The sequence below is a fragment of the Ptychodera flava genome, chromosome 14 (assembly GCF_041260155.1).
Source record: "Ptychodera flava strain L36383 chromosome 14, AS_Pfla_20210202, whole genome shotgun sequence".
Classification (NCBI taxonomy): domain Eukaryota; kingdom Metazoa; phylum Hemichordata; class Enteropneusta; family Ptychoderidae; genus Ptychodera; species Ptychodera flava.
This window is the reverse complement of record NC_091941.1, coordinates 17,324,029-17,349,443: the sequence shown is the minus strand read 5'-3', so window position 1 is coordinate 17,349,443 and position 25,415 is coordinate 17,324,029. Positions and strand designations below refer to the sequence as shown.

The window sequence follows — 25,415 nt, the reverse complement described above, 5'->3', positions numbered from 1 at the left end:
TATTCCTTCCATCTTGTGAGTGAATCGAAGTCAGTTTGCTGCTGTTTGCTATAAGATCATTATCGGCATCAAAAATGAATATTCTCTTTCCTATCCTTACCCTAAGAATGCCCTAGCCGCTTGTAGGCTACGACTTTTATGAAAATGAACAGCTAGACAGTAAAGATCTGTACAGAGGAACTGTGATCAGTGCTACCTTCCTGAACACCAATGCACAACCTTTCTTCGAGTGGGTGCATCTTCAGGATTGTCTGAGCAAGACGTGTTTTACGAGCTTTGTTAATTGACCTTTCACAGCATTATTCTTTTCTGGTCTCATTGCTTCATTTCGCAATAATTTTAAGTTTAAAATGATTAACATAGACCACGGTATGAGAATTGTCCCTCAGACATCTGTATGATAACTCGAAACGGCTGCAGGTCAGGTAATTTATCTCCATAATGTAAATGTGTGCTAATCGAACAACTTTTCAATTTTTTTTCAGGCTATAGATAATCTCCTGACGCTGATGAAAGAGAGTAATATAACAGCTATCAAATCTGAAAGCTTCGCGGGAGATCCGGAAAACCAGATCGAAAATCTAAAGGTATCATAAAGCACCTGTCTTTCTGTCCTGTTCTCCTGTTCTCTTCGACCAGCCTGCAGCATGGTAAACGTTGGCACAGCTCGGTTGTCATTCAAAATACCGCTGCGGGCATCAACTCGTTGAATATGACCTTTTAAAGCCTTCCTTAAGAAGAATGTTTTTACTTTACGAAACAAAGCTTAAAGATAGTTTCAAGAGATCAGGTCAATTTCTTGATTCGGCGGCTTGATCACGTGTTTTATACTTCTGACAAGACCGACGTGTTTGGATAGTCGACAAAAATGTTGTACCAGTTCAACTGTAAAGTCCTTTTCATATTACAAGCGTGCATATTTCTAGTCGATTTTAATGACTTCGTGACGACGCCTTGTGGCAAATCCTGCCCACACCAAGCTATCGCTTAATCACCCAATTGTAAGTTAACCTCGATTGAGAGCATTACTCATCGAGGAGGAAGCGCGCATGGTGACGCAGGTGGGTTTTGTCGTTAAAACGACGCCTTGGATCTGGATTACCTTTCAACAATGTCCCTACTTCACCAGCGTCTTTCTAACATTACAGAAAGGAGATGCTAAAATCATCGTCGCTAGTATGTACGAGAATATGGCTAGAAGAATGTTTTGCGAGGTACGTATCTGTCATTTACTTGCAGCCATCAATTAGGTGTTCTTTCAGCTCCTGATATTTGCACAGCAGACTGAGATTAAATTTCAAACTTATCTGAAACAACTATACGTTTAACATTTCTCCTGATTCAAAATTTACTTAGGCTTACAAACAAGACATGACAGGACCAGATTACGTGTGGATTCTTATCGGCTGGTACGGAAATCAATGGTGGGAAGTCGAAGACCCGTATGTAGATTGCTCCATCGCAGAGATGAAAGAGGCCGTTGAAGGATCGCAGTACATCTCCACGGAGAGCTTGCAATTGAGCACATCTCCGGAGCCCACCGTCGCTGGAATTGTAAGTATTAAATAAAACAGTCACGAAATTTTAATTAAACGACATGACGCTCGACGATGTGTCGCCCCCGCACTTTTTTCATGCAATCCGGAAATGGCCGATTAGAACGATATTCCATCTCTTGACTAACCACTAACCATGAACTTTTAACGCTGGCCAAATCTTTGCAAGCATGCATTTACGTTTGCAGGTCTCGCATTTGGGGCAGACCCTGTTGACCTAAGACTGCCATGCAACCAGGCGTGACGCAAAGTTCATCACATAAAATATTCTAGAGCTTTCCATCTCCTTAATTCCGCTGTGTTGATCAGTGCACGCTCGGGATGTATGTAAAGTTAATGAGTTTGAAGAGAATCGAAATAGCAACATGGTTCATTGTCCAATCACTTTGACAAAACTTTTGATTTGTTGAAGTTGGAAGCGAATGTCAGCGTTAGAGTTAAAATTTGGATTAGGGGCTAGAGCTTGAACAGAGCAAGGTGAAACACCAACTAAAACCAAATCTAGCGACATGGAAATTCGCCTGATAATTCTCCACGATTTACGTTTAAGGTGAGGAGAACGCATACGCCTGATAAAATAATCTGCTTCTCGCAATGGTCGTGTAAAGAATGAACTGAACAATTGTTTAAGAAAGACGGCTCCCCTTCAGTGTATAATCTCGAGGTGTGAGCAATCGCGTAATTCATTTAGACTAGGTATTCCGCCCCGATCCGTCTATTAGCAGTTTTCTCTTCGTATATCATAGACCAGTGCTGCAGGTTCTGTACGTGGATTATTAAAAAAATGAGATGTTGTAGCATTTCGTTTCTGGTCCTCAACTCTTGAATGCAGATTCGTCCGCTCTGCTCTGCGTAAGCCAATCATGAACGCCCCGTCATTTTATCTCACACCGGATTCGCTGGGTTACATACAAACCTCATCTTCTTTCAGACGGCTAGCGAATACGAGAGACTGCTGCGGGAAAGACTTAAAAGGCCAGAAAACTCGAATTACGCGTGGAACGGGCTGTCGCCGTACGGGTATGACGCCACATGGACGGTCGCTTTGATGTTAGACGAAGCCTCCAAGATAATGAAGGCCCGCAGATTGCCCGACAACAGTGTGAAGAGACTAGAAGACTTTACATATGACGATGAGGAGATGACCGAACTTTTCTTTGACTTGCTGACAGACACTTATTTTTTAGGAGTATCGGTAAGTTGAGGTAGCGCACGAACGGTTTGTTGCCATGGCGCTCAGACGGGTTTCCGATTTGAAAAACTCAATTTAGACCATGTTGACAGCGGACAAGTTCAATTAAACCAAATGCCAGACATGAATACAGAAATGCCAAGATTACTGCCTCCATCATCAGCAAACCTTATCCACGAATTGAAATTCAAAGGAGACGACTGGCTTCCGATTTTTACACATTTTAAACGTAAAGTAATAGATCGACCAACACATGTCATAGAACACAAAATTGAAAAGCATGAACAAGGTACGAGTCCTGTCGTTTTCTAGATACAAATTTTGTGTGAGCTTTTTTCATGTGAAAATGCCTCCTTTTGTACAGTTCGGGGTTGTCCTTTTGCACTCGATATTTTTATTCGACGTAAGACTTGAAAACAATTAGTGAGCTATATATTATATGTAAGCTCAAATATATAAGCTTACATATAATATATACATAATATGCATATGTCATAAGTTCTCAGGGAAACTGCTATTGTGTCTATCTAACTTGCAACTTTTCAGCAACGGTCTGCAATCATTACTGACAAGATACGTTTGTAGCTTTACCGTCTTTTTCAGGTTTAAACTGAAGCATTGTAGAGAATATTAAGTAATAACACACGATAGCAAGGGCAAGATATCTCACCTTCGGCTCGGGCATCATCATTATTACCATCATGATCACCATCCCTAGGGTGGGCAACAAATCGTAATTTTGCCGAGCTAGCGTGTATTATTAAGTTTATTTCACCATCAAACACTTTTGTTTGCGATTAGTAGTTTAGTAGTTTTGTTTTCATGTGTCTCGAGACTCTCCACGGTGAGAAATGATCCGATCCATTTCTTGCTCGATCGCAATGGTACATAAAACTGAAGCTCTACTTAAAACGGAGACAGAGTTGTTTAAGCTTTCCCTGTTCAAATTACAAGTCGAGCTAACTTTTTTAACTCGTTTGAAGCCATTGCTATATACAAAATATCGAGCGAATGTACGTCATGGTGTGGTATGCGCAGACACGACGCGTGGTATTCCTGAACGCGGTATATATTAGCGCACGCACAGGGTAATATTAGCGCACGCGACAGGGCTATATCACTTTTATTACTTTTTGTTCTATATCACATGCATGGGGCTCACAATTTCTTCAAGGTGTCATAAAACATTCCCCACTTACTTAAATTGACGATCGTGGCGGAAATAATGAAATCACGCCCCCCGGGGAGAAGGGAACATTAATTTTGAAAAATTTGCAATTTAGCAGGGGGTGAAATCGGGGACGGGGAGCTAGCAGTGCAATATGTCATAGTGCTTCCGGCTATTATATCAGCGGTATGACATAAAATTACCAACTCACGCCTGTAAATGTGAATGCAATTATATTTACAGGGACCGGTAAGCTTTAAGAATGGAGACCGCGTTGGTGTGACTCAAATAGAACAACTTCAACGTAAGTACCAGGTCTATGTTTGAAGAAAAATAGGCTTTGAATGGCAAGAGTGATTTCTGACGGTCGCATGTTTGTTATTCTCCCGGCATCTTCACGCTCTATCACGTCACACACCAGTTTGTATGATTTATTATCATCACCTTTGGCAAATACAGCGTCGCTTAGCAATCATAACCATTATTCTAGATAACATGTATATCATCGCAATATTATGATAAATTAACGTGTCTCGGTGCAAAAGAGTAAATAATTCACTATCAAAGGTAAATGTATGACCGTTATGAATGTAAAATCTTTTTGGAGTATTTTAGCTTTAGACATTGTCACTAAGTTTATATGATGACCAAATCTGCTTTTGGGCAAGAGCTAGATTCTTATAAGCAAAACTGTCAGAGTTGGTGTAAACTCGGAATAAACTTACATTTAGGTCGTTAAGAGCTACTTTCGCTTATTATAATGGTTCGAAGCTAACACAGCAACATCCTGGTGTGCGACAGGAAATTTACAGCAATTATATCATTATAGTAAACACACTGTTTCCCAGGGGTATGGGCTATTCAGAATTCAGTCTCACCTCTATTTACAACACAGCTGGATGTGACGACGGATGGGAGTTGTTTGGCTTGGAGTGTTACTCCTTCAGGGAGGAAAGGCGGGACTTCCATGACGCGAGGCGCCGGTGCCGTGAGTCCGGTGGAGACCTGGCATCGGTGAACACCGGGGAACAGTGGGACTACGTGATGGAAAAAATAAACGACGAAGACGGACCTGGCCAAAAGTGGTAATTATTGATGATTCCATCGTATCACTTGGTACTGGACCCGTGTCAAAGAGATTTAAGCGTGTGTTTTTGTGTTTCCTGAAAACTTATTTCCTTTCCCTCACTGCAATACACGAGAAATTGCGAACGGGTAGTCATGGTCACGTGACTGCAATAATGTGAAGTCGAACAGAGATAAATAATGCTACAACTGGGGCCAGGAAGCGCTGTTGGCTATATCAATGTGTTTTTGTCGCCTAACAACGGCAGTAAATAGATACCTCCATAGTGTTATGATTTCTCTATTAAACTTCCGCACGTCACGATCCTTGTTGCAATGCATACGAAAAATAGCGGCCCCTTTAGGTTGTTATCAAACTCGCTCATGTTATAAACTTCAACAAGAACAAAAACAACATGTTTCTTGCGATCTGAAGACCATGCATTTGCTATCTCATAGTGGTAATTTTGATTATATTTTCAGTGTTTTATTAAACAAAAAAATGGCACTACTACTTTACCCATAATGTATGTTAAAATCCTAGAATTAGCAATGTTAACACATCGCGTTGTTCACAATATGGAACGTTATTAGTTAAAAAAAATAATGCCAGCCAGGGCTGAAAATCGTTTGTCAACAACAACAATCGTCCCACCCCACCCCGAAATCAGTTGCTAATGACAACAGCGGATACTACACTCAACAGGCTGTACTGACAAGCTGAGCGCGATGCATTTAGACACTGTTTTGAAGTTCAACAAGAGAGTACGATTAACTGTCATGAAGATTTTGTTTGTTTTCATCATTTTACCCAATCAGATGGAACACCTCAAAAGTAGCCTACGCAAAAATTACTTCAAAATTACTTCAAGTACAAAGTAATGATATGTGTGACTTAAGTTTCATGCATCCTGCAATCATCAGAAAGAAGAAGTGAAATGATTGTTAGCTCGACACTCTTATATATGTATGATCGGGACGTACCATTCTATTTGTAGGTGGTGTTAAAATTTGATAAATAATATTTGTTTTGGTGGCGATATAAAGCAACTCCGTGCGTTTGTTTACGGGGCCGAAGATTTGTCAGCATTGATATTGTGTAGATTTTCTGATATACAAAGATTACATCGCTTGCTTATGTTAGAGTTATTGTAACTTGTGATGCTTTGTCAATAATTGACCACGAAATGTCAAAGACCTGGTTTTTTTGTTTCAAGGACCAGATGTACTTGGATAACTCAGTGCAGTGCTGATTCCTTTCGTTACGGAACGATTGCATGTGATTAGCGAAGCGGGTCTTGAAGGTGTAATCAGTGAGTCCGATGTAAACCTTACACACACACACACACACACACACACACACACACACACACACACACGACACACACACACACACACACATATATATATATATATATATATATATATATATATATATATATATATATATATATATATATATATATCTATATATGTATGGAAGGGTACATAAAATAGGTTGAAATCTGTCGTATGTACTCAATGCCACCAGTTGTTCTATTGTCCTCAATGAATATCAAAATAAATTCCGGAAAATCGTTTAATGCATTAATCATTAATCTCTGCTCACAATTTAGGCTGTTGGGTTTGACACTGATTGATGGGCACTACAAATGGACGAACGGAAAATCGCTTAATTCCACCATTAGCGACGAAATCACCACCCCATTATTTCTCAGCAACAAAAGCTGTATCGTCTTGGACCGCGCTAGGGAACTGCACCCCGTAAATTGTGAACAAAAGAACGCCTTTATTTGTCAAACAGCGGCAGGTGGGTAGCCTTCTTCCGGAAAAAAAATTATCCTTTCAACGCAACATTAAAGTTTTATATTATTGATTATATTTCACGCAGCTTTTGTGTTTCACTTCACCGTTTTGTGAAATTATTTTTTTTAAATACGCAACAAATAACAGGTGTAAGGCAGTATTTTTCAAGAAGATAGCATGAATGTCCTTAAGTACCATTTCACGCATTTTAGCGATTATTAAGGTGGTAATTAATCAACTAACTGACTGTATAATTATTTCCGTGATTACAATCAAACTATCTCTTTGTGTTTCTTCTTACCTACCTACGGACCTAATAAATGTACAACATAAATCATCGCTATATATCAAGGGTACATGGTCGGATACATAGAGAGATCTAGTACACACATACATACATACATACATACATACATACATACATACATACATACATACATACATACATACATACATACATACATACATACATACATACATACATACATACATACATACATACATACATACATACATACATACATAACAGTCTTTTACCTCTCTTTTCTCTTTTTTTTATTGATTCAGAATATAAAGAGGAACAGATAGCTCTTTACACTGAAAAAGGAGATATCTTGGAATACATATCGAATTTCCAATGGCGTGGTAAGTTTATAAATAAGTTGCTTTTAGTGTTGCATCATTTCTAAGTCAGTCATAGCGAAAAGAATACGTCAATAGTAAACATCTATTACCTGGTCATGAGGGCTATAGCGCCCGTCTATTACCCCGAGGGGCCGCATGTTACCAGAAATACATCGCTATTCCCCGAGGCCGTAGGCCGAGGGGTATAGCGATGTGTTTCTGGTAAGACACGGCCACGAGGGGTTATAGACGGGCGCTATGGCCCTCATGACCAGGTAATAGGTGTTTACTATTGACGTATTCTTTTCGCTATGACCAGGTGTTTTATAACACACCACATGCTCATGTTGTTTTGTTATATAGTTTCTAATGTGTTTTGATATTTTTCATCACAAAAATCCATTGTAACAAGTTTACTGGGCGTTGTTTCCACAGCGGTTTCAGTTGAACGTGGTAGTGCAATTTTCTTTCAAAAATATGCTAAGCATACCTGGCGACATCCTAAGTTGCACTTTAATCTTTTCCGTCGATGAGCTGTTCAAGTTCCTACGCTGTTGGAATGTTGGAAAATGTTGGAAAATCTGTTTTAGAGAATGTGTCGTCACGTATCCCGGACGCACATCACGTTCCAGTCACCCGTTATTGTTGCAAAGCTGCAGACGACACTACGGTCACGTGACCAGGCACTTTTCCAATTTGGTCAGGACTATTTCCCTAGGGAAATAGCTTTTCAAAAATACCTCTGACGTCACTTTTTTCGATCTGATGGGGACTAGACGTATCTACTCTCTCGTTACGTGACGTATTCTAGCGAATCGCGACACGGAATGAGCATGTGGCGTGATATAATACATAATATATCAAAAATGATGTCAAATAAATGTGCTCCTGCGTTTAGTAAGTCGCAGGCACGATTTTGGCATTTTGCTAAACTATAGACAACAGGAGCGCTTCTACTCTCTCTGTCTAAAGTGCCAACTGTTTCAAAATTCAAAGCTTGACCTGAAATTGTAAACGTGATTGCAGTTCTTTGTTTTACAATCGATTTAACCAGTAAAAGTGCAGTTGTACAACTATTTAGCCTGTAAAAGTAAGGCTTAAAAGTGAGATTATGAGGGACCGAGAAATGTAAACTATCTTTTGTGCAATAAATAACACAACAGGATGTTGTGGTATTTCTGGCTATAAAATACAACCTTGATCAAGATATTTTGAGTTCGAAGACAAACTTTTGGAGAGGGTCAACTCAAAAGTTATGATACTCAGGCTCTTGAAAATTCTGTTAAAGAAAGCTGCACTCATAGACGTTCAGATGCTAAGCGACTTGGAAAAGCTACACCATGAGTTTTATACCGCACGTATAGATAAGGCATCTACTAACGATGCCTTTACATACACCCGTGGCCACTTTAGTGTTGATCAAGCCTGTCTGGTGCAAGCAGAAATTCTGTCTGCAGAAGGGTGATAAAACGGTTACTTTACCCTGTATCAGTGGTGATAATGATCCTACTATCGGTACCCCATGGACACGCCGATTAGCCTGAAATTACGGAGTGATTATAAAATACACTGTATACAAATGATGTTGACCACAGCATTTGCCCTATCAGTATTTAGTTTCAGGTAAAACTCATGTGTTTCAAATGCAGTCAGTGTTACAGAAGATTACACATTTTGTCTTTTTCAATATTGCATTGAATGAATACCAACGATACTACAGCGTGCATCGCAAGTGTCGTGTTCAGACTTTGTTCAGACGCGGGAATTGAGAAAATGCCACTGAGAAAATGTTAGCAATTAAATTACAGACATCGCCCGTCTTGACTGCAAAACTTTCGAAATAAACATTCACTTGCACTAAGCCATGTTTCTTTCCTACAAACCGTGAATAAACGTACTCCAATTTCACTTGGTACGAGAGAAAAGGTAAGAGTAAAGTACAGTCGGGGTAGCATTTTACATGTATTCACATGTGTGTAACCATATGAACGACACTTTTCTCATCCCGGTTGAAGGGAACCTGTCCTGATACATGTATTTATTTATTTATTTATTTATTCAGCTTTGACATAAAGTCAGGATGAGTCGCACAGGTGACTAACACCTATACAAAAGCAACCCTCCACAAAAACACACATGTAACAAGTTACACATACAAAATTAAAAACAGAAAAGACAAACGCAGAAATAAAACAGTCATAAAAAAATACAAGAAATTTCAAAACAGAACAAAACAAAACAGAGAAATTAACAGAGACGGCAATTTTTACAGTGGCACTTTCCCACCCAAGTACAAGTGTTATCAGGATAAAAATTATTGTTTAACAAACCCGTGTAATGTTTTAATAAAATAGACTTGTATGACCTAACACTTGTTGAAGATTTGCCATGAAAGGGCATAACACTACTCGAGTAAAAGCTCTGTTAAAAACGAGTAACGAAAACATTCAGTTTTAAAAAATGGCATCTTCATGGAAGTGTCATCAGGAGATTTAAATGTGACAAACTGGCTTAAATTTAAGTCATACATACCAGTAAAACATTTAGCTAAAAAGACACAGTCATTTAATTCTCTCCTGTAGCTCAATGGGAGCAAATTCAATTTAATCATACGCTCTTTGTAATCCATCTCCTGGGGATATCCAAGAATGTATTTTGTGGCTCTCCTTTGGACACCTTCAAGATGAAGCATTGATTGCTTAGTCGTGACAGCCCATGACTGGGATGAATAATCAGAATACTACGGACAAGGGATAAATACAGTTGGAGTTTCATTTTAGTGGAACAGGTGTGGCCACATGTACGTTTAATCAGTCCCAGCATGCGGTTTGCTTTTGTAACAGATATAAAGATATGCTTATCCCAAGACATATTTAAAGAAACTTCGACTCCAAGATCACGTATATCTCTTCCAAACTTTTCTGGCTCCCTCTACTCCACGCTTATCTTAAAACGGTCGCTTGCTTGTTTTTTGTAGCTCCTTGTGGTACCTCGCTGGATGCAAATGGCCACCACAATGTCTTATATTTTGAACAATCAAGCTGCCGTATGATATTCGCGACCGTTGTTATTGATGTTCATTGTCGGAGTGCAGACTTACAGCATGTCTACAGTGCAGTGTTGTGATCGATTTGAATTGGGCAGGCGAGACATTTTAGTAGAACGTTATCTCAATCCTAACAGTGGGGTGCCGATAGTGAACCTTACATTTATTACACCGACCACCACTTTGTTTCGTTTATACAAACAGAATTTCTGCTTGCACCAGACAGGCTTAATCAACACTAAAGTGGCCACGGGTGTAGAACATTTTTGTAGGAAGATCACGATCTGAAATCGATGCAAAATTACTGGAAGTGAAGAATGCGAATGTGTTCAGAGAGAGGTTCATCAGCCATTCCCAGTAATTTAGCTCAGCGAGTTTGTCTTGGGGTTAGCGTTCGGTAAACAGAAGCATATTGTGGCATCCTATACTTGTAGTATCGACCCACTCGGCAAATGGAAAATCGAATGTGGTGCGACTAGCCTTTACACCGCTTCACAAGTTTCATCTTTGCAGTAATTTCATTTTCAATAATCATCAGCTCGTTAGACAAAACATTCCTCTCCCACTTCTGGATAATCTAGAAGTGATTAACGGTTAACCCCCTGAAAAATGCCGCGCGAATTTCAACCTACGACTCGTGCACATTTTCACCGCTCTTTCTCGTCGCAATTTGATTTGAAGTTCTTAATGAAATTATCGACCCTTGTATTTGAGGAAGGGAATTAATATCTTGTAGGAGTTTCTTCCTAGGAGGTTTCCTGGACGGTGAATCGGTGCATACAGCAGCTCATCTCACTAAACGTTGTTTATAGAATATGATCAAACGTGTTTCCCGTCAGCTTGCAAACGACTCCTGCAAACCGCTAGCATAGGGGCGTAGATCCTGCACCCTTTTTGGCTAATTTGTACTTATTAGCGAGTGTGCACGTGGATACATTAGCAGGTGCAGAAAGCGGGGATTAATGGGTACTGCCGGTCCATTGATTACACTTGCTGCGTTAATAAAACATCATTTAAATTATTTGGAAGAAAAAGGGTTTAGATACGTTTGAGTGTTGCTCAAGATTTGGAAAGAGAATTTAGCTGACATAGAGGTATTTGTTTTAGTTTATAGACTTTGAACAGGAGCAGGGAAAAACCAGAGTTTCTCAAATGTACCTGAAAAATCAATGTACATTCGCCTACGCGTAGACCTGACCATCGTTCATCATTACATTCAGCTGATATCTTTTTATCTACACAGTGGTTATTGCAAAAAGAGCTACCGTAACGTAAAATTATACGAACAGAAGTAAAATGGTTGCTTTGCTGTGTTAATTTTATACAAGTAAACACTAGTACTACCTAAGCTTGGTAGCAAGCTATTGCGAATAGATCAACTCTGCAAATGAAGGCTGTGAACGTGTTCGAAGTTATACTATCAACGAAATCGCAGACCCTACAAATTTGTGCTCTGTCTCAAAACGGGGCATTCGAACACATGACGACACTTTAGTTTGATGATATGTTGACTGGCAGTTGACATGATAATAATGAGGCGAGCTGCGATTTGAGAGTGTGTAGTTTGACGTATAGAGTCAAAGTCAGCGTTGGACATCCTCAGCAATTTTAGGCGATAACGATATTGATGAAATCTTGCTTTCATTGGTCGAATTCACTGCTATACAATACTTTAGTGAGCCGACGAGCCAACAGCGAAGTCTTTGGAAAAGTGCGTCACACATCAGTCAAAGTTCCAATATCAACTAGGACTTCCCATGAACCTGTGGTAATGCCACGGATTTTTGTACACGTCATAGACTCATCCATACAAAAGCCCTGCGAGAATTAAATATGGATTAGGTAGGGGCTAAGCGAGAAATCTCGTGATTTTCCATTAAGAGAGAATTGCCAAGGGGACGTTTTGGGTACAAAACTGCGTGATAGGATTAAAAAAGTGACTTTTGATAAGTCATTGACCGTTTCATGGCTTCAGGCACAGAACGAAAGCCTGTGCTATAAGCCGCTTTCCTTATGAATGAACTGTCCATTCGTCATCTTTTCCGTTACTATCAGGAAATAAGTGTGATAGCGCCCCTTGCTATGTGGTGTCCGAATAACATGTCTTATACGGAAGCTTTAGGGTTTACAAAAGACTAGAAAATAAGGGTTTCAGTCCCAGATGACATTCTCATTTCCAAACTAATTTGCGCCTACACATACTCCTCTAATGATCCCTGTAAAAAGACCCCTACATACCGACAATAGATTTTGGGACGCACGCGTTTCCTTGGGCGGAATTATTTTCTGACGTGAAAAGAAATCTCTTGAATAATTAATTTGTAATTCTGCACAAAGTAACGCTATCTGACCCGTTGAAGTCCCAGAACGGTGTATCTCATTGAATTGTGGAAGAAAGCCTTTGAAGCCAGATTCATTCTGAGTGACAGTCAACATATAAAATCAATTCTCCAGGGCGCAATCTTAATTATGTAGTTCAATGTTGTGTTCTTCTCAGCGAGGGTCCAGCTCCAGAATTTGCTTTGTAAGCTTATTTTCAAGCGCCATTTGATCTGTTTTTGTATCGTCTTAATTTGAAACGAGTATTAGTTTACTCGGTTTATTTTGTTTAAACTGATTGTTACTGAAACAAAACCCGATTGGTATCTATTTATTTTTGCTGAACTATCCACGGTCTGAAAAGGGGTTCCTAGTCATTTTGATCCCTTTTTGTTTCCTCAGGCCCAACCAAAGTCGCTACTGCAAAATTAAATTTCTTGCTTTCGATAAAGATCCGCTCTTTTCAGCATAATTCGTACATGCGTTGTCTCTCTCTACCCAGAACAATCTAAATAATTGACTGGAAGGTACGTGTGATGGTCCTTCTCTCACACGCGTTACTTATTGACTGAGAAACTGGTATGGAAGTTATCAAGTGTATAAGATTATTTCTTACCGAGGCTAATGAATACAACGTAATATCATCAGAGTGCAAGTCGCCTTAGTCAATATGTGGTTATTCTCGGTGTCGCTCGTGACGTTCAAAGTATTTAGCGCGGTGGCAACCATCAATCATTGCATTAATTTCCGCGTTGTTAATGTCTTATTTTGTGAAATAGGTCTTAATCAGGCCGCTGTACAATGTGCATACGTATTACGTGTTGTGTGTAGGTTCGACAATACACATACATCTATTTTCAGGGGCCGTTAACGTTGCCGCTGTGACTGGCACACTGATTTATTTAGGTGTAAAAGTGGATACGCGTAGAAGTGTGAAAACTATCGGATTCCCCCATATTTAAAATTAATCATCTTACACATTAGACATGTACATTAACGCGTAATGTACGTTTATCTCCAAGCGTTACCTTGATTGAAAAGCAGCGTCTATGACACTGTGCTCCCATTTCACTGGGATAAACGCCTGTAAGAATTTTACAGGTGCATGTATATTGAACCTACTTGCTTCCCCATCCCCCGATCAAGTTTGTCGAAGCCTAAGCCTTTTCGGGAAGTCTGACATTTCAAGAAAAATGCAAAAGGACCAGATATGCGTTTTCAGAAGCTTTCATTATTGACAAAACGTTTTAATAAACACAATAATGCTAATTCTATCAAAACTTGAACAATTTTGAATGAAAACCTAACCTAGAAAAAGTATGCCAGTTTTCAAAGGACTCGGGAAGGCGGTTTCTGAGAAAGAGATCGAAGATATAAAATTGAATATATATGACATCATTACATATGATGATATGTAAGAAATAGGTGGTTTCAATGATGACTTCCAATGCTATATAAACTCAAATGACAACCCCGATTGTTGTATCGCTGAGACGTTATTTTTGGGCATGTTGTGACTACGACTCATGTGCATAAATTGAACAGAGTGACCCTTTTAAGGTAGAACGCGCCTCTAGTCGGGGACAGCTATTCGGTCTCTCAAACTTTGACAATTCTTTTCTGATCTATCACTTGTGGGGGTTCATTTTAAAGCTCTTGGTGTGAGAAAACTTTTCACTGGCTTAGTTTTTCGAAAATCGAAAATTTTATTTTTCCTCCATAGAGTTAACACAGGGGTGGCGGGGTGGCGGCCATTTTGAATATCAAATATCGGTAAATCTTTGGTAATTTGTTTCTCTAGTACTAAAATTTGCACGATGACCCCTAATTTTTATTCTCGATTTTGAAAGAGAACGGCTGAAAGATACTTTACGGAAAGTTTGAGCAAAAGTTTAAGTCTTTCACTTTCGAGGCGCATACTACCTTCAGTAGCTCACATTGCATGTAGAGTCAAATGAGCTTATAATAAAATCTTCTGTTTTTCCTTCAGGCGGTAAAGTCCCGCTCGATCATACTCCCACGGTGACGGTCACCACGGTAGAGAAGTGGGTAACTGTCAACCCTTCCTTGTACTTTGCGATGAGCTCTCTTGCTTCAGTGGGGATAATAATGGCTTGCGGATTTTTCTGCTTCAACGTAAAATACCGTGAGCAAAGGTACGTGGGTTTTGTCTATCACGAATTTCGAAGCAAATTTAAATAAAGTTAGGCGAACTTTAAATAATTTCAAGAATTCCTCTTTATGGAATATTGTGCAACCGGAAGTTCAAATTTGACTCGATATAAATTGAAAAATTCAAAAATTGTATGTATACAACATGATTAGAGAGAGAGAGAGAGAGAGAGAGAGAGAGAGAGAGAGAGAGAGAGAGAGAGAGAGAGAGAGAGAGAGAGAGAGTTCTTCAAAGATAAACTCACAAATTTGTTGAATGTACCTGGCCATCATGGTCAAAGTGTACACTATACAGAGTAGATTCTACGCCCTGTTATAATCACAGCATTTTTGTAAGTATTTACGTATAGAGAATACCAGATATGGGTCATTGTTTCACTTGAAATCACTTGATTCGAATTTTCGTTTGTAGGGTATTTGTATACACAATTAATTTAAAACATTTTCGACTTTGAACTTGATTTAGGCACGATGTTACCCTTACAATTGTTAGCCCAAACCTGTAAATCTCACGGACATTGTTGCACTTGAACGCGGTTGAACGCTGTTCTTCACTTCCGATACTGGTCTAGTCCGCTACAAGTATCTCGAGTCAAGTTTGAATGTTTGCTGCTTGGCGTTGTATTGAAGTTATAGTCAAAAAGAGGGCAGTAATCGTATTCTCGTACTGGTTTGTTAAATCGGTCCTGTAGTGTTGTGGTCAAATATGAGGCAATTACATTGCTCTAAAGCAAGAGACGAAAAAAAAAACGATATGAAATGAATGAAATCACACATCTCATCTGCTCGCCCCTTCTAATTTCATTTTGTCACCTATGTAATAGATACACCGTTCATTGTATAACCTATATGAAACTCATTTTAGATGTTTCTGTTTTCTGACTGTGTATGGCATTTGACAATATTTTTGTTTTCGATAAAGGTATGTGAAGATGTCAAGCCCTAACCTCAACAACATTATTATACTTGGAAGCATTTTCGTCTACGCGGCAGTGTTTCTCTATGGTCTTGACAGTTCTTTCGTCGGACCGGGGACGTTTGAAACCAATTGCCAGGTAATTGCCACGAACAGCATCTATGCGGCTACCTCTGCATCTGAGCGTATCAGTATAAAGTACTCGAGCACAGACTATGACCTGTTATAGGAGGCAAACTGCTAACCCAAAGTCATTTATAAGTTGTCGGTTACTACATTTTACCCTCTTGAACCTCTTTTGAGGGGACCGCACTTCTCGAAACTGTTAAGTGAATTATATGACAGGACGCACGTGCTACGATGTGTAAGCCGGCTTTATTTCACACAATCTTAATTTGCAATCTGTTAGAATTGCCGACATTTCATTTGCATATAGTTCTGGCAGACGATACCAGGTATTACCGCTTCTTTATCCATGCTTTTGGGTAATGTGGGGTCGAAGATTTTAGAATGTTTTAGGCTGCAGTAAATGTAATGACCTCTCAAAGGAACAAAATATTATTTTTAAAGAGAAGACAATTTGACCCTTCAAAGATTTTGTTCCGTCCCTGTACAATTCTTTACTCTTCTCTTCAGATACGTGCCTGGGTCATATCTGTCGGATTTGTTGTTGCATACGGAGCAATGTTCAGCAAGACTTGGCGAGTGCACAGAGTTGCTACGCTAAAAACACCGAAGAGAAGGGTGAGTATCGACGTGAGGTGTTTAGTTGTCACGGGAACTATCACCACCATTTCCGTCGTTGCCCGATATCACCGTAGACGTGGAGATACCGCCTCCACCATCATCATCTTTCGCCATCACCATCATCATTATCATCATCATCATCATCATCGTAATCACTATCACCATCATCAAAATTAATCATCATCATCATTGTCATAATCAACATCCTCATCATTACCGTAATTACAATCGTCGCGGTCAAAGTATCTTCCCAGCGGCCGAGGAGCGGACATGTGGTTTGGTGGTCATGTCTGTCCGTGCCTCCGTCCCACAACAAGCTTTCTTCAGAGATAACTCGACCGATTTCCCGTACTTAGCTACCCGAAATATCGTTGTTCCTCACAACCCTTCCGGGTTTTTTTGTCGGCAACATCGCATCGTAGGCAGAGAGAGAGAGAGAGAGGAGCAGTCATTTTGTTTGTTTACTTTGTAAACTATCAACATTGCAAATGTAGTTCGGGAACACTTCAACACTCATGACGTTTATCATGCATTATCTCGACGTTTACGGTAAAATATCACGGCTGATATTTCACGTTAAACGTCACTAGAATGAAGCGATAAAGGCATACTTATATGATGATAGGCATTAGGCCATGATAATGAGAGGAGAACAAGATATTTTCTTTCACAAACAAAACAAAAATACTTTAAAATACAACGAAAGTTACAGTAGATGGAGCGCTTATGGTATACATGCGCCTCGGGGACAGACATTTCAAAAGTTTACGATACGTTTTTGCTATACAGCGTGTGGTAGTCAATTTTGAAGCTCATGGAGCATATGACGTTTCCACGGGCTCACTTTTGTGGAAATCGAAAACTTCATTTCAACCATAGACTTAAAACATAAATGGCGGCCATTTTGAATTTCAAGTGTTGGTAAAAATTGGGTAAGTTTTTTCCCTAGTACCGAATTTTGCGAGTTGATACCTGATTTTTGTTCTGCATTTCGAAAGGGAATGGCTTGAAGTTCCCTTAAGAAAAGTTTCAGCACGTTTCAGCAACAGTTTAAAAGTTGGAATTGTTAAGTGTAAATTATTATTATTATTATTATTATTATTATTATTATTATTATAGACTGTATTTCGGACTCATTGTCCGTAAAAGCGCGGCTTGATCAGTATTCACTTCTCTCAACATGTCGTTGTAGATCGTCACAGATAGGCAGCTGTTTGTCATGGTGCTAGTCTTGGTGCTTATTGATGTCACCATCTTGACCGTCTGGCAGATATTAGCTCCATTCAGGCGAGCTACTACGCTGACCCATCCAGAGGTAAGATGAGCTGTGTCAATCTCAAAGAAAAGGTAATGAAGGAAAATCGAGAAAGGAAATATGGATCACATAAACTGACAAACAAACAAACAAACAAAAAGACAAATTGACAGATCAGATCGACAGTCATATAAAGTGAAAACTGTCATCATTTGCCCATTCCCTCATGACAAATAAACGTAATATTGTTTGATGTGTATCACTCAATATCTGAGAAAATTGCAGCTGTTAAGATATTTTGATGTCAACAAAACACAAAGAGATGCCTATTGTCTTTTGTAAATTCATTATAACTTTATATACCAATCAGGACTTTTGTGGCCCTCCAAGGAATCCAAAGTGCCGGCTTTGCTGAAAGCGCATATAATTATATTATGAAGATCTATTATTGTTTTAGACAGTGTAGGTCAATCATGTAGGCCTACGTGGGCATGCTCGGTGCCAGGGCATGAAAGCTTCCTCTTTCAGTCAAAAAGATGTCTACGTCGTTTGTGACCTGGGAAAGGTGTCTGTGAACGAGGCCTATGCTTACGCGTGAAAACCGTGTCGGGCATACTGGCTGCGCAGCCATTCTGTTTGGCGACCACGGGTTTCAAATAACGCAGCTGCTTGTAGCGATCTGCTATTGAACTTAATTTGCAGATCAAAGACCTTGAGGAACAGCTTTTAATGCCACTGAGACTGATTTATGTCAATCACCGTTGCAAATAGCTTGAAAAATCTCATACCAAATACGTCACAATTCGATTACAGAATGACCCCGATGTGCCGAATCAAATAATACAGCCGATTATGGAATTCTGTTACTGTGATAATATCATCTACTGGCTGGGTGCCTTATACGCTTACAAAGGACTGCTCCTCATATTCGGTACTTTCCTGGCGTGGGAGACCAGAAAGGTAATGAAAGTAAAAGCCAAGCTTTGTTTATATGTTAAATTTTGACTGAGAATGACAATTCCTCGCGTCTCCACCACAAGGCTAAATAATTACACAGACGTAAAAGGTATGCAGTTGCAAAACACTGGACCCTTCTACAAACCATCTTTACCATTGCTCAGATTAAGCATTATGCTATAAAATTATTTTGCAACAAAATTTGAATTTAAAATCATATCGCTAGTTTGAGTGTAAAACCACTGCCACCTCTGCTAAGTGTTCGGTGCACTATTAATTACTAAATTATGCCATGCCAATGCCACACCGCGAAATATGAAATTCGAGGACGCTTTTTCACTCGAATAAAACCATACAGTCATTAATACCAGTACATAGAGTGGCAGAGTTCTTCTTTGTATTAGGGTACAGCAGCCACCCATGAACCCACTTTACCTAACTCATGCACAAACACACTCACAAACACACATTATTACTCACTCACTATTATTGAACAATTGTTTTTGTGTCTACTAGGTGTCCATACCTGCCTTAAACGACAGCAAGTACATTGGTATGAGCGTCTACAACGTGATTGTCTTGTCAGTGATCGGTGTGGCCGTCAGCCCAGTGATAAACCACAACGTGAATGCTTCTTTTTGTTTCATGTCGGCCATAAATATATTCTGCACATCGATAACGCTGCTCTTAGTGTTCGTGCCGAAGGTATGTTTGTTGTCATAGCAACCTGTCAACAAATGAACAGACACTACGCTGTTACCGCGATACGGTACGGTCCATCAGTTTGTTCGATGTGATTGATTTTGGTGCCGATCGCGACCTCGGCATCAGACGATGTCCTCTAACGTTATGTAAACAGCACGCTACAGTATATGTATTGAAACATATGATGATGTGAATTTAACCCCCAGCGGCTACTACTGTACTGGGGAATACTACTGAAAAGCGCTGTCCATACATACGAACCGCAGATAAATTCAATGGCGGTCCCTCGACGCATTGTTAGAAGCAGGTTTCACATGGCGATCGCTTTGAGAAAATGATAAAATCTATAGAATAACGAGTATAATGTTCATGCTTCTTTTAAATTTTCTTATTTTTTTTTTCGTAACGGCATTTGCATTCTATTCATGTGCGCAGAATATTTAGGAATCACAAAAACTAACGGTGGATATGATCAGATTCTGATATTATTTTGAAAGGGGCCTGCAACCTTTGATATTTTTGGTATTTGTTCCGTATGTAGGGACATGCCGTGTCGTAAAATATAGAAACCACATCACTTCGAACTATCTCCAATTATGACACGGGACAGTGCGAAAACAGATACACTTAGCGTGTTTAATTGCTTACAGAACGAGGTTGACGATTACCTCTCAAGGTGATCAGTTTTCAATAATTTGATCTCACGAGACAACTATTCGGAGAACTCAGGAAAATTTGAGATCGACAATGCGTGATTATTGCAAAGTTGGACTGAATCCTTCCCGAGTACTATTTCGTTAGAAGGCCACCTTCACTTTTGTTGCATGGAGAGGACAGTTTTGCACATGATTACAACTTAAGTTGATTTCTTTGAAACATCGTCCGAGCAGAGCAATTTTATTTCCAATTCAATCGAAAATTAGACAAGTTTGTTTAGATTAAAATAACAGACGAGCTTATATACGGTTTTATTTTCTTTTTCCACCTTCAGATTTTGTCCGTCAGGAAATATCCCGAAGGCAAAACGGTCTCTACTATGAAATCGCAGACCGGTCCTTCTTTTGACTCGACAAGGCAGGCGCAAACCGAGGAGAATTCCGAACTGAAGGACAAAGTTCAACAGGTAACTAGTTCACTGCCAGTGGCGTCAATCTGACTAAGATTACAGTAGAGGGAGCCATTATTTAGCTTTGTTCGTCGTATGCTATTCCACGGCTGTTGTCCAACACCGAACAGCCCGAGAGTCAAGCACATCGCCATCTGATTTGGACCGCCGACTTACATCCTTGACGTCATCATGCATTTCAGTATACCAGATTATAGATTTTGTTCCGTCATAATAACCCAGGGCTAATATTCCTCGTTTATTTCGTTCAATGCCATAGTCAACATATTTTAGACAGGAATAATTGAAATCAAAAGACTCAAAAACTGTGAATATTAAGCAATTCAGTACATTTTAAACAACGCATTATCCTTCCCACAGTATGCTTCGACACCCCTGAAATACAAGCTGAACACCAAGATTTGCGACACGGGTTTGCATTTGGAGCGGATAGAGAAATTGTAGATTATAAACAAAACAGAAATGCTGACGATGAATCAAAAGTTATTGTCAAATGGAACTTGAACATTGCCTTAAGAAATGTGTTTCTGCTTACAGATCATGCAAAGAATACTTTGATCAGTAGATGCCACCATGCAGAATATGGACAATGCTGAGCAAATGACATTCTTTGTGTGCACAAATATTGCCTTTCAACATGCATTATTGTGAATATTTTGTATCCCTTTATTCAGTTGCAGGCAGAACTGGATCGCTTGAACGGAGGAACCAAGCCGTCGGTGGAAATCGGAGTCAGTACTGTAAAGGGCTGTGGATTCTGGTGTTATGGACTTGTCTGCGGTTGTTCGTCTCCAATGGGCAAACATGCCAAAAGCGACGACGATATCGAGAAACACGCACATGTGAACGAGACGGTTGACAGCGGCAGAGCGGACAGCATTGCGGAATTTTGAACTGGGGCATTATTTTTACCGTTTAATTCAACTTATCTGTGATTTTCTTCTTTGTTCGACCTTTTTCTTACTCTCCTTAAACTACATTTTATAAATCATTTTCTTGTTCAACTCACTCAGGCGGCCATTTTTATACCTTCATGCAATTTATACATGGGTTCTCTTTGTGAAAGCGCCATCCACGTCCAATCGTTGACTCTGCTTAATCAGTGTAATCTCCAAGGCGCTAGGGTAACCACACAAGATCTTCTGCCTTGTGATGTATGAACTGCATTGTCGCTAAAGTAGGCCTACGGGAAAATCCTGCAAATAAGTAATTTGAAAGCCTTGAACCTATCTGCTAATCCTACAGAGGCATCGAAGTCACTTAAGCAGGGATAAGAAGCAGCTGTGCATCACAAAAGAAAGGAGAATGCAATATTGAGAATGCTTGAATGAACATTAATAACGCCACACTATCGAACAAAGTGACTCATTTTTGTCAATAATTCCTCATCAGCTCCCATTTGAAAGTGTCAATCAAATGTAAAATTGAACTTCTGGCTGAGATATATGGAGGGTTAGCAGTCGTGAAAAATAAGCTGACGTACTCGGCTTAATTTCTCAAAGAGGCTAAAAGGCAGCCCTAATAACACAAACACATCATAGATGAACATCATTAAAGAGAAACAACTTCAAGGAGACAGGTAAAAACAGAAAACGAAAACAGCGTCGACCTAAATAAGTTTCTCAATCTATAGCCGTCTTACTGTTTAGTTTGTGTCAACGATGATATATATATTCTTTCTACAGGGCTGTCATATCTTGCCATTTTATGTGCAGGTTTGTTCAATCGGTCAATTTGTTCAATGATGCATCATGAAGTTTAACCAGTGAAGTTTTTCTATTTGGGAAAAAATTGCATGCATTAAAATGAAATTTCCGTTTACTTTTGCTCTGGAAGCAAAAGACAACATTTTATCATTCTGCGATGTTATCCTCTTTTCGCTTATCAATTCTGTCTGTCGTGGTGAACTCGCGAGTTTTTGATTGACCGTACGGAGGACGAATCAGGTTCGGAGTTCCATTTGCTTCGGTCTGTGAATAAAATTATTGGACCATCTTCTAAAAAAGAATGTATGTGTGAAAGACCTTTTCTTTGTTCTTTTATTCAAAGGTATTGACAAAGAAGCCTTACTTATGTACCTGACGGAAATCATTTCTGTACACCCGCAGGTGATTTTATACTCACACGTCACTTTTCGAACGGACACTTTATTTGTAAAACAAAATATGTGACAGCTGGCTATCTTCACACATGATCTCATGCGTGGCAAGTGACGGTCAATTTCATACACTTTAAACTTACATCGTGGTCAAAGCAGGCGATTTTGAGTTTTTGCTGTAGTTTTTGCTGTAGTATATAATATACCCGTGTCGACATTTTTATCAGGTTCTGGTTAAAAAACCCCCATGTGTCTATCATTTAAAACACTGTAAAAATTACAAACGACCTCAAAAGAGGGATAAAACTGAAGCAAGTGAAAATGAATACAGTAAAATATAGGCCGACCAGCGGGAGATACAATACTTGTTAAAAGGCAGAGGATAAAAACTGCAAAAGTTAAAACAAATACTGTAAAATACTGACTGACCAGCGGGAAATAAAACACTTGCAAATCGCAGAGACTAAAACACACAGACGGGTTCCACGGTGGGGAGGTGTGTTTAGCCACCCGGTGGCTAAACATTGCTGTACTCCTCCCCATCGTGGTCGGTCTGACATGGCAGTGTCTGCTATATTATTTCCACCACCGACTCTACCCGCCATAAACTCGAAAAGGCCACAATTTTTAAACTTGGCACTCTGGCACCAGCCGGAATTAATACATATTTTAATGCGTTTGATCGTTCTGTCGTCTGATTGGTTGTTTTAATTTCTTGTGTCTCCACGTTCTCTAGCGGGTTTTAGTACTGACGAAGGGTTGCACCCGAAACGTCTGTGTCTCTGTGATTTGCAAGTGTTTTATTTCCCGCTGGTCAGTCAGTATTTTACTGTATTTGTTTTAAGTATTGCAGTTTTTATCCTCTGCCTTTTTAACAAGTATTGCATTTCCCGCAGGTCGGCCTATATTTTACTGTATTTAAAACACTGTATTTGATGTAATATTTTGAAATAAAGCACCAATGTATGTACCATTGATTCCAACTATAAACCTCATGCCTTTCTCTTTCTCTGCATCCAAATCTCATGACCTCCTTTCGCCTCAATCCTGAAGCATTTAGAAAAATAGACCTTTGTGTATAGAGTCAGTGTGTGCGAGTCACAAGCTTGTCCGTGTGTCGCGGCCTGATTCTGGCATTGAGCGATTGTTCAGTCACAAAGGACCCAGTTTTTTTGAAAGGAAATTACAATTTATTTGCTGTGATTGTAGATATGTCTACCATCAACATGACACGTCATGTCTACATACCTGTAAAAACATAAAGCAAACGAAAAATGCACCGAGGTGACTGAGTATTATACGAAGTGACAATAGCATAATGCCATTGGCGCAGAGAAACCGCCAAAAATGAGTTCAAGGCGCATCCTTTACCACTGAGTCTCACTGCACCCGAAAATTTATATTAACTTCAATTGCATCATGCATCAAAGGCCCGATTTCTTTTGAAAAAGACAAATGTATTCCAACAAAATGGCAAATAAAACAAATCTACATAACTGTGACTGTGTCGAGTGAACAATCAAAATTACAAAGCAACTTGTAAGATAATGAGATATGTTCCAGTGTTTCTTCTTGGCAACAAATGATGCATTTCCCATCACTTATATGATTATTAGTTTTGCCCATGCTTCCTTTGATTAGGCCTCTATGAAATATCTGCCAATTTTGAATGTTTGAACCGATAATTTGTTTCCAGAGATCTGCAATTGAATTGAGGAGTGTTTCATAATCTGTCTTAATTCCCTCTTGCACGTGTCTATTCCTCCTCTAACTTTTGCAATTATTTTCCATTGTTCAAGCCGGTCATTTATGTTATGAGCCCATAAGCCTCAATATCTTACTCTGTAGCCATATTTTAGAAAAGAGGACACTTTCTTCATTATTTGTGTTGTCATTGCACCACAGAACTTCACAAAGAAGGTTGTGTTGTGATGTTGGTGAATTCACTCTTGTATTAATCTTAGCGACGTCAACCTTTGTTGGTTGATCATGATAACTGATTTTTATAGTTGACCCTCCAAGCTGTTCAAAATTCACATAGTCTCTATTTATCTTCATTCGTACCAGCATTTTCCCATTAACACCTACTTCATATGGATTGGTTTCATTTCCTTCCACTTCACCGAAGATATATATAAATTCGTTGATTGGGCGTACTTTCATTTCGGGATAAAGGTTTTCCAGGGTGACTTTTTGGTATCAGCATAAGATTCTCCGGATAAACCTATCCACCGTTATCAGCCATATTATCCAAACAATGATTCCTTCAATTCGACAGTTTCCGATGTATCGGTCGACCAATTACTCCTTGATAGGGACAATCTATATTCTCTTTTTTCACTCCTTCTTCACCATTTCGAATACTTGTTTTCTAATTGCCCAAGCTTTAAACTTGGAAGACGGTTCTTTTTGGACAAAACTTGACTATTCCCAAAGTTGGTATCTTTAATAGCTATAATTTCATCTCGATCAGCCCACTTTGCCATCGATTTACTAGTAGTGGGCTGATCAGGATGAAATTATAGCTATTAAAGTAGCTTCGTCAATATCAATCCGATAAGTTAGCTTATTGTTTTGGAGTGTCCCCTCATTCTCCTTGCCAGGACAAAGCACGTCAACATGATTTGCCGTCCGATCTTGGCCGAGTTAAGAAGTCGATCTAC

General features: G+C 39.4%; 1 protein-coding gene across 1 annotated transcript in view; it reads left to right on the top strand.

The window, feature by feature from the left end:
- The window catches only part of LOC139149572 (gamma-aminobutyric acid type B receptor subunit 2-like), a 28,404-nt gene extending 5,742 nt beyond the window's left edge, over positions 1-22,662 (top strand). Inside the window, exons 4-19 of the mRNA XM_070721392.1 lie at positions 486-587; positions 1,149-1,214; positions 1,357-1,554; positions 2,488-2,751; positions 4,160-4,220; positions 4,812-5,001; positions 6,598-6,791; positions 7,355-7,432; positions 14,767-14,932; positions 15,871-16,003; positions 16,501-16,608; positions 17,804-17,926; positions 18,680-18,826; positions 19,340-19,528; positions 20,520-20,651; positions 21,329-22,662. Of these exons, the coding sequence (XP_070577493.1) occupies positions 486-587; positions 1,149-1,214; positions 1,357-1,554; positions 2,488-2,751; positions 4,160-4,220; positions 4,812-5,001; positions 6,598-6,791; positions 7,355-7,432; positions 14,767-14,932; positions 15,871-16,003; positions 16,501-16,608; positions 17,804-17,926; positions 18,680-18,826; positions 19,340-19,528; positions 20,520-20,651; positions 21,329-21,547 (2,370 nt within the window). The 3' untranslated portion in view covers positions 21,548-22,662. The remainder of the gene's footprint in view (positions 1-485; positions 588-1,148; positions 1,215-1,356; positions 1,555-2,487; positions 2,752-4,159; positions 4,221-4,811; positions 5,002-6,597; positions 6,792-7,354; positions 7,433-14,766; positions 14,933-15,870; positions 16,004-16,500; positions 16,609-17,803; positions 17,927-18,679; positions 18,827-19,339; positions 19,529-20,519; positions 20,652-21,328) is intronic.
- The last annotated feature ends 2,753 nt before the right edge of the window (positions 22,663-25,415 follow it).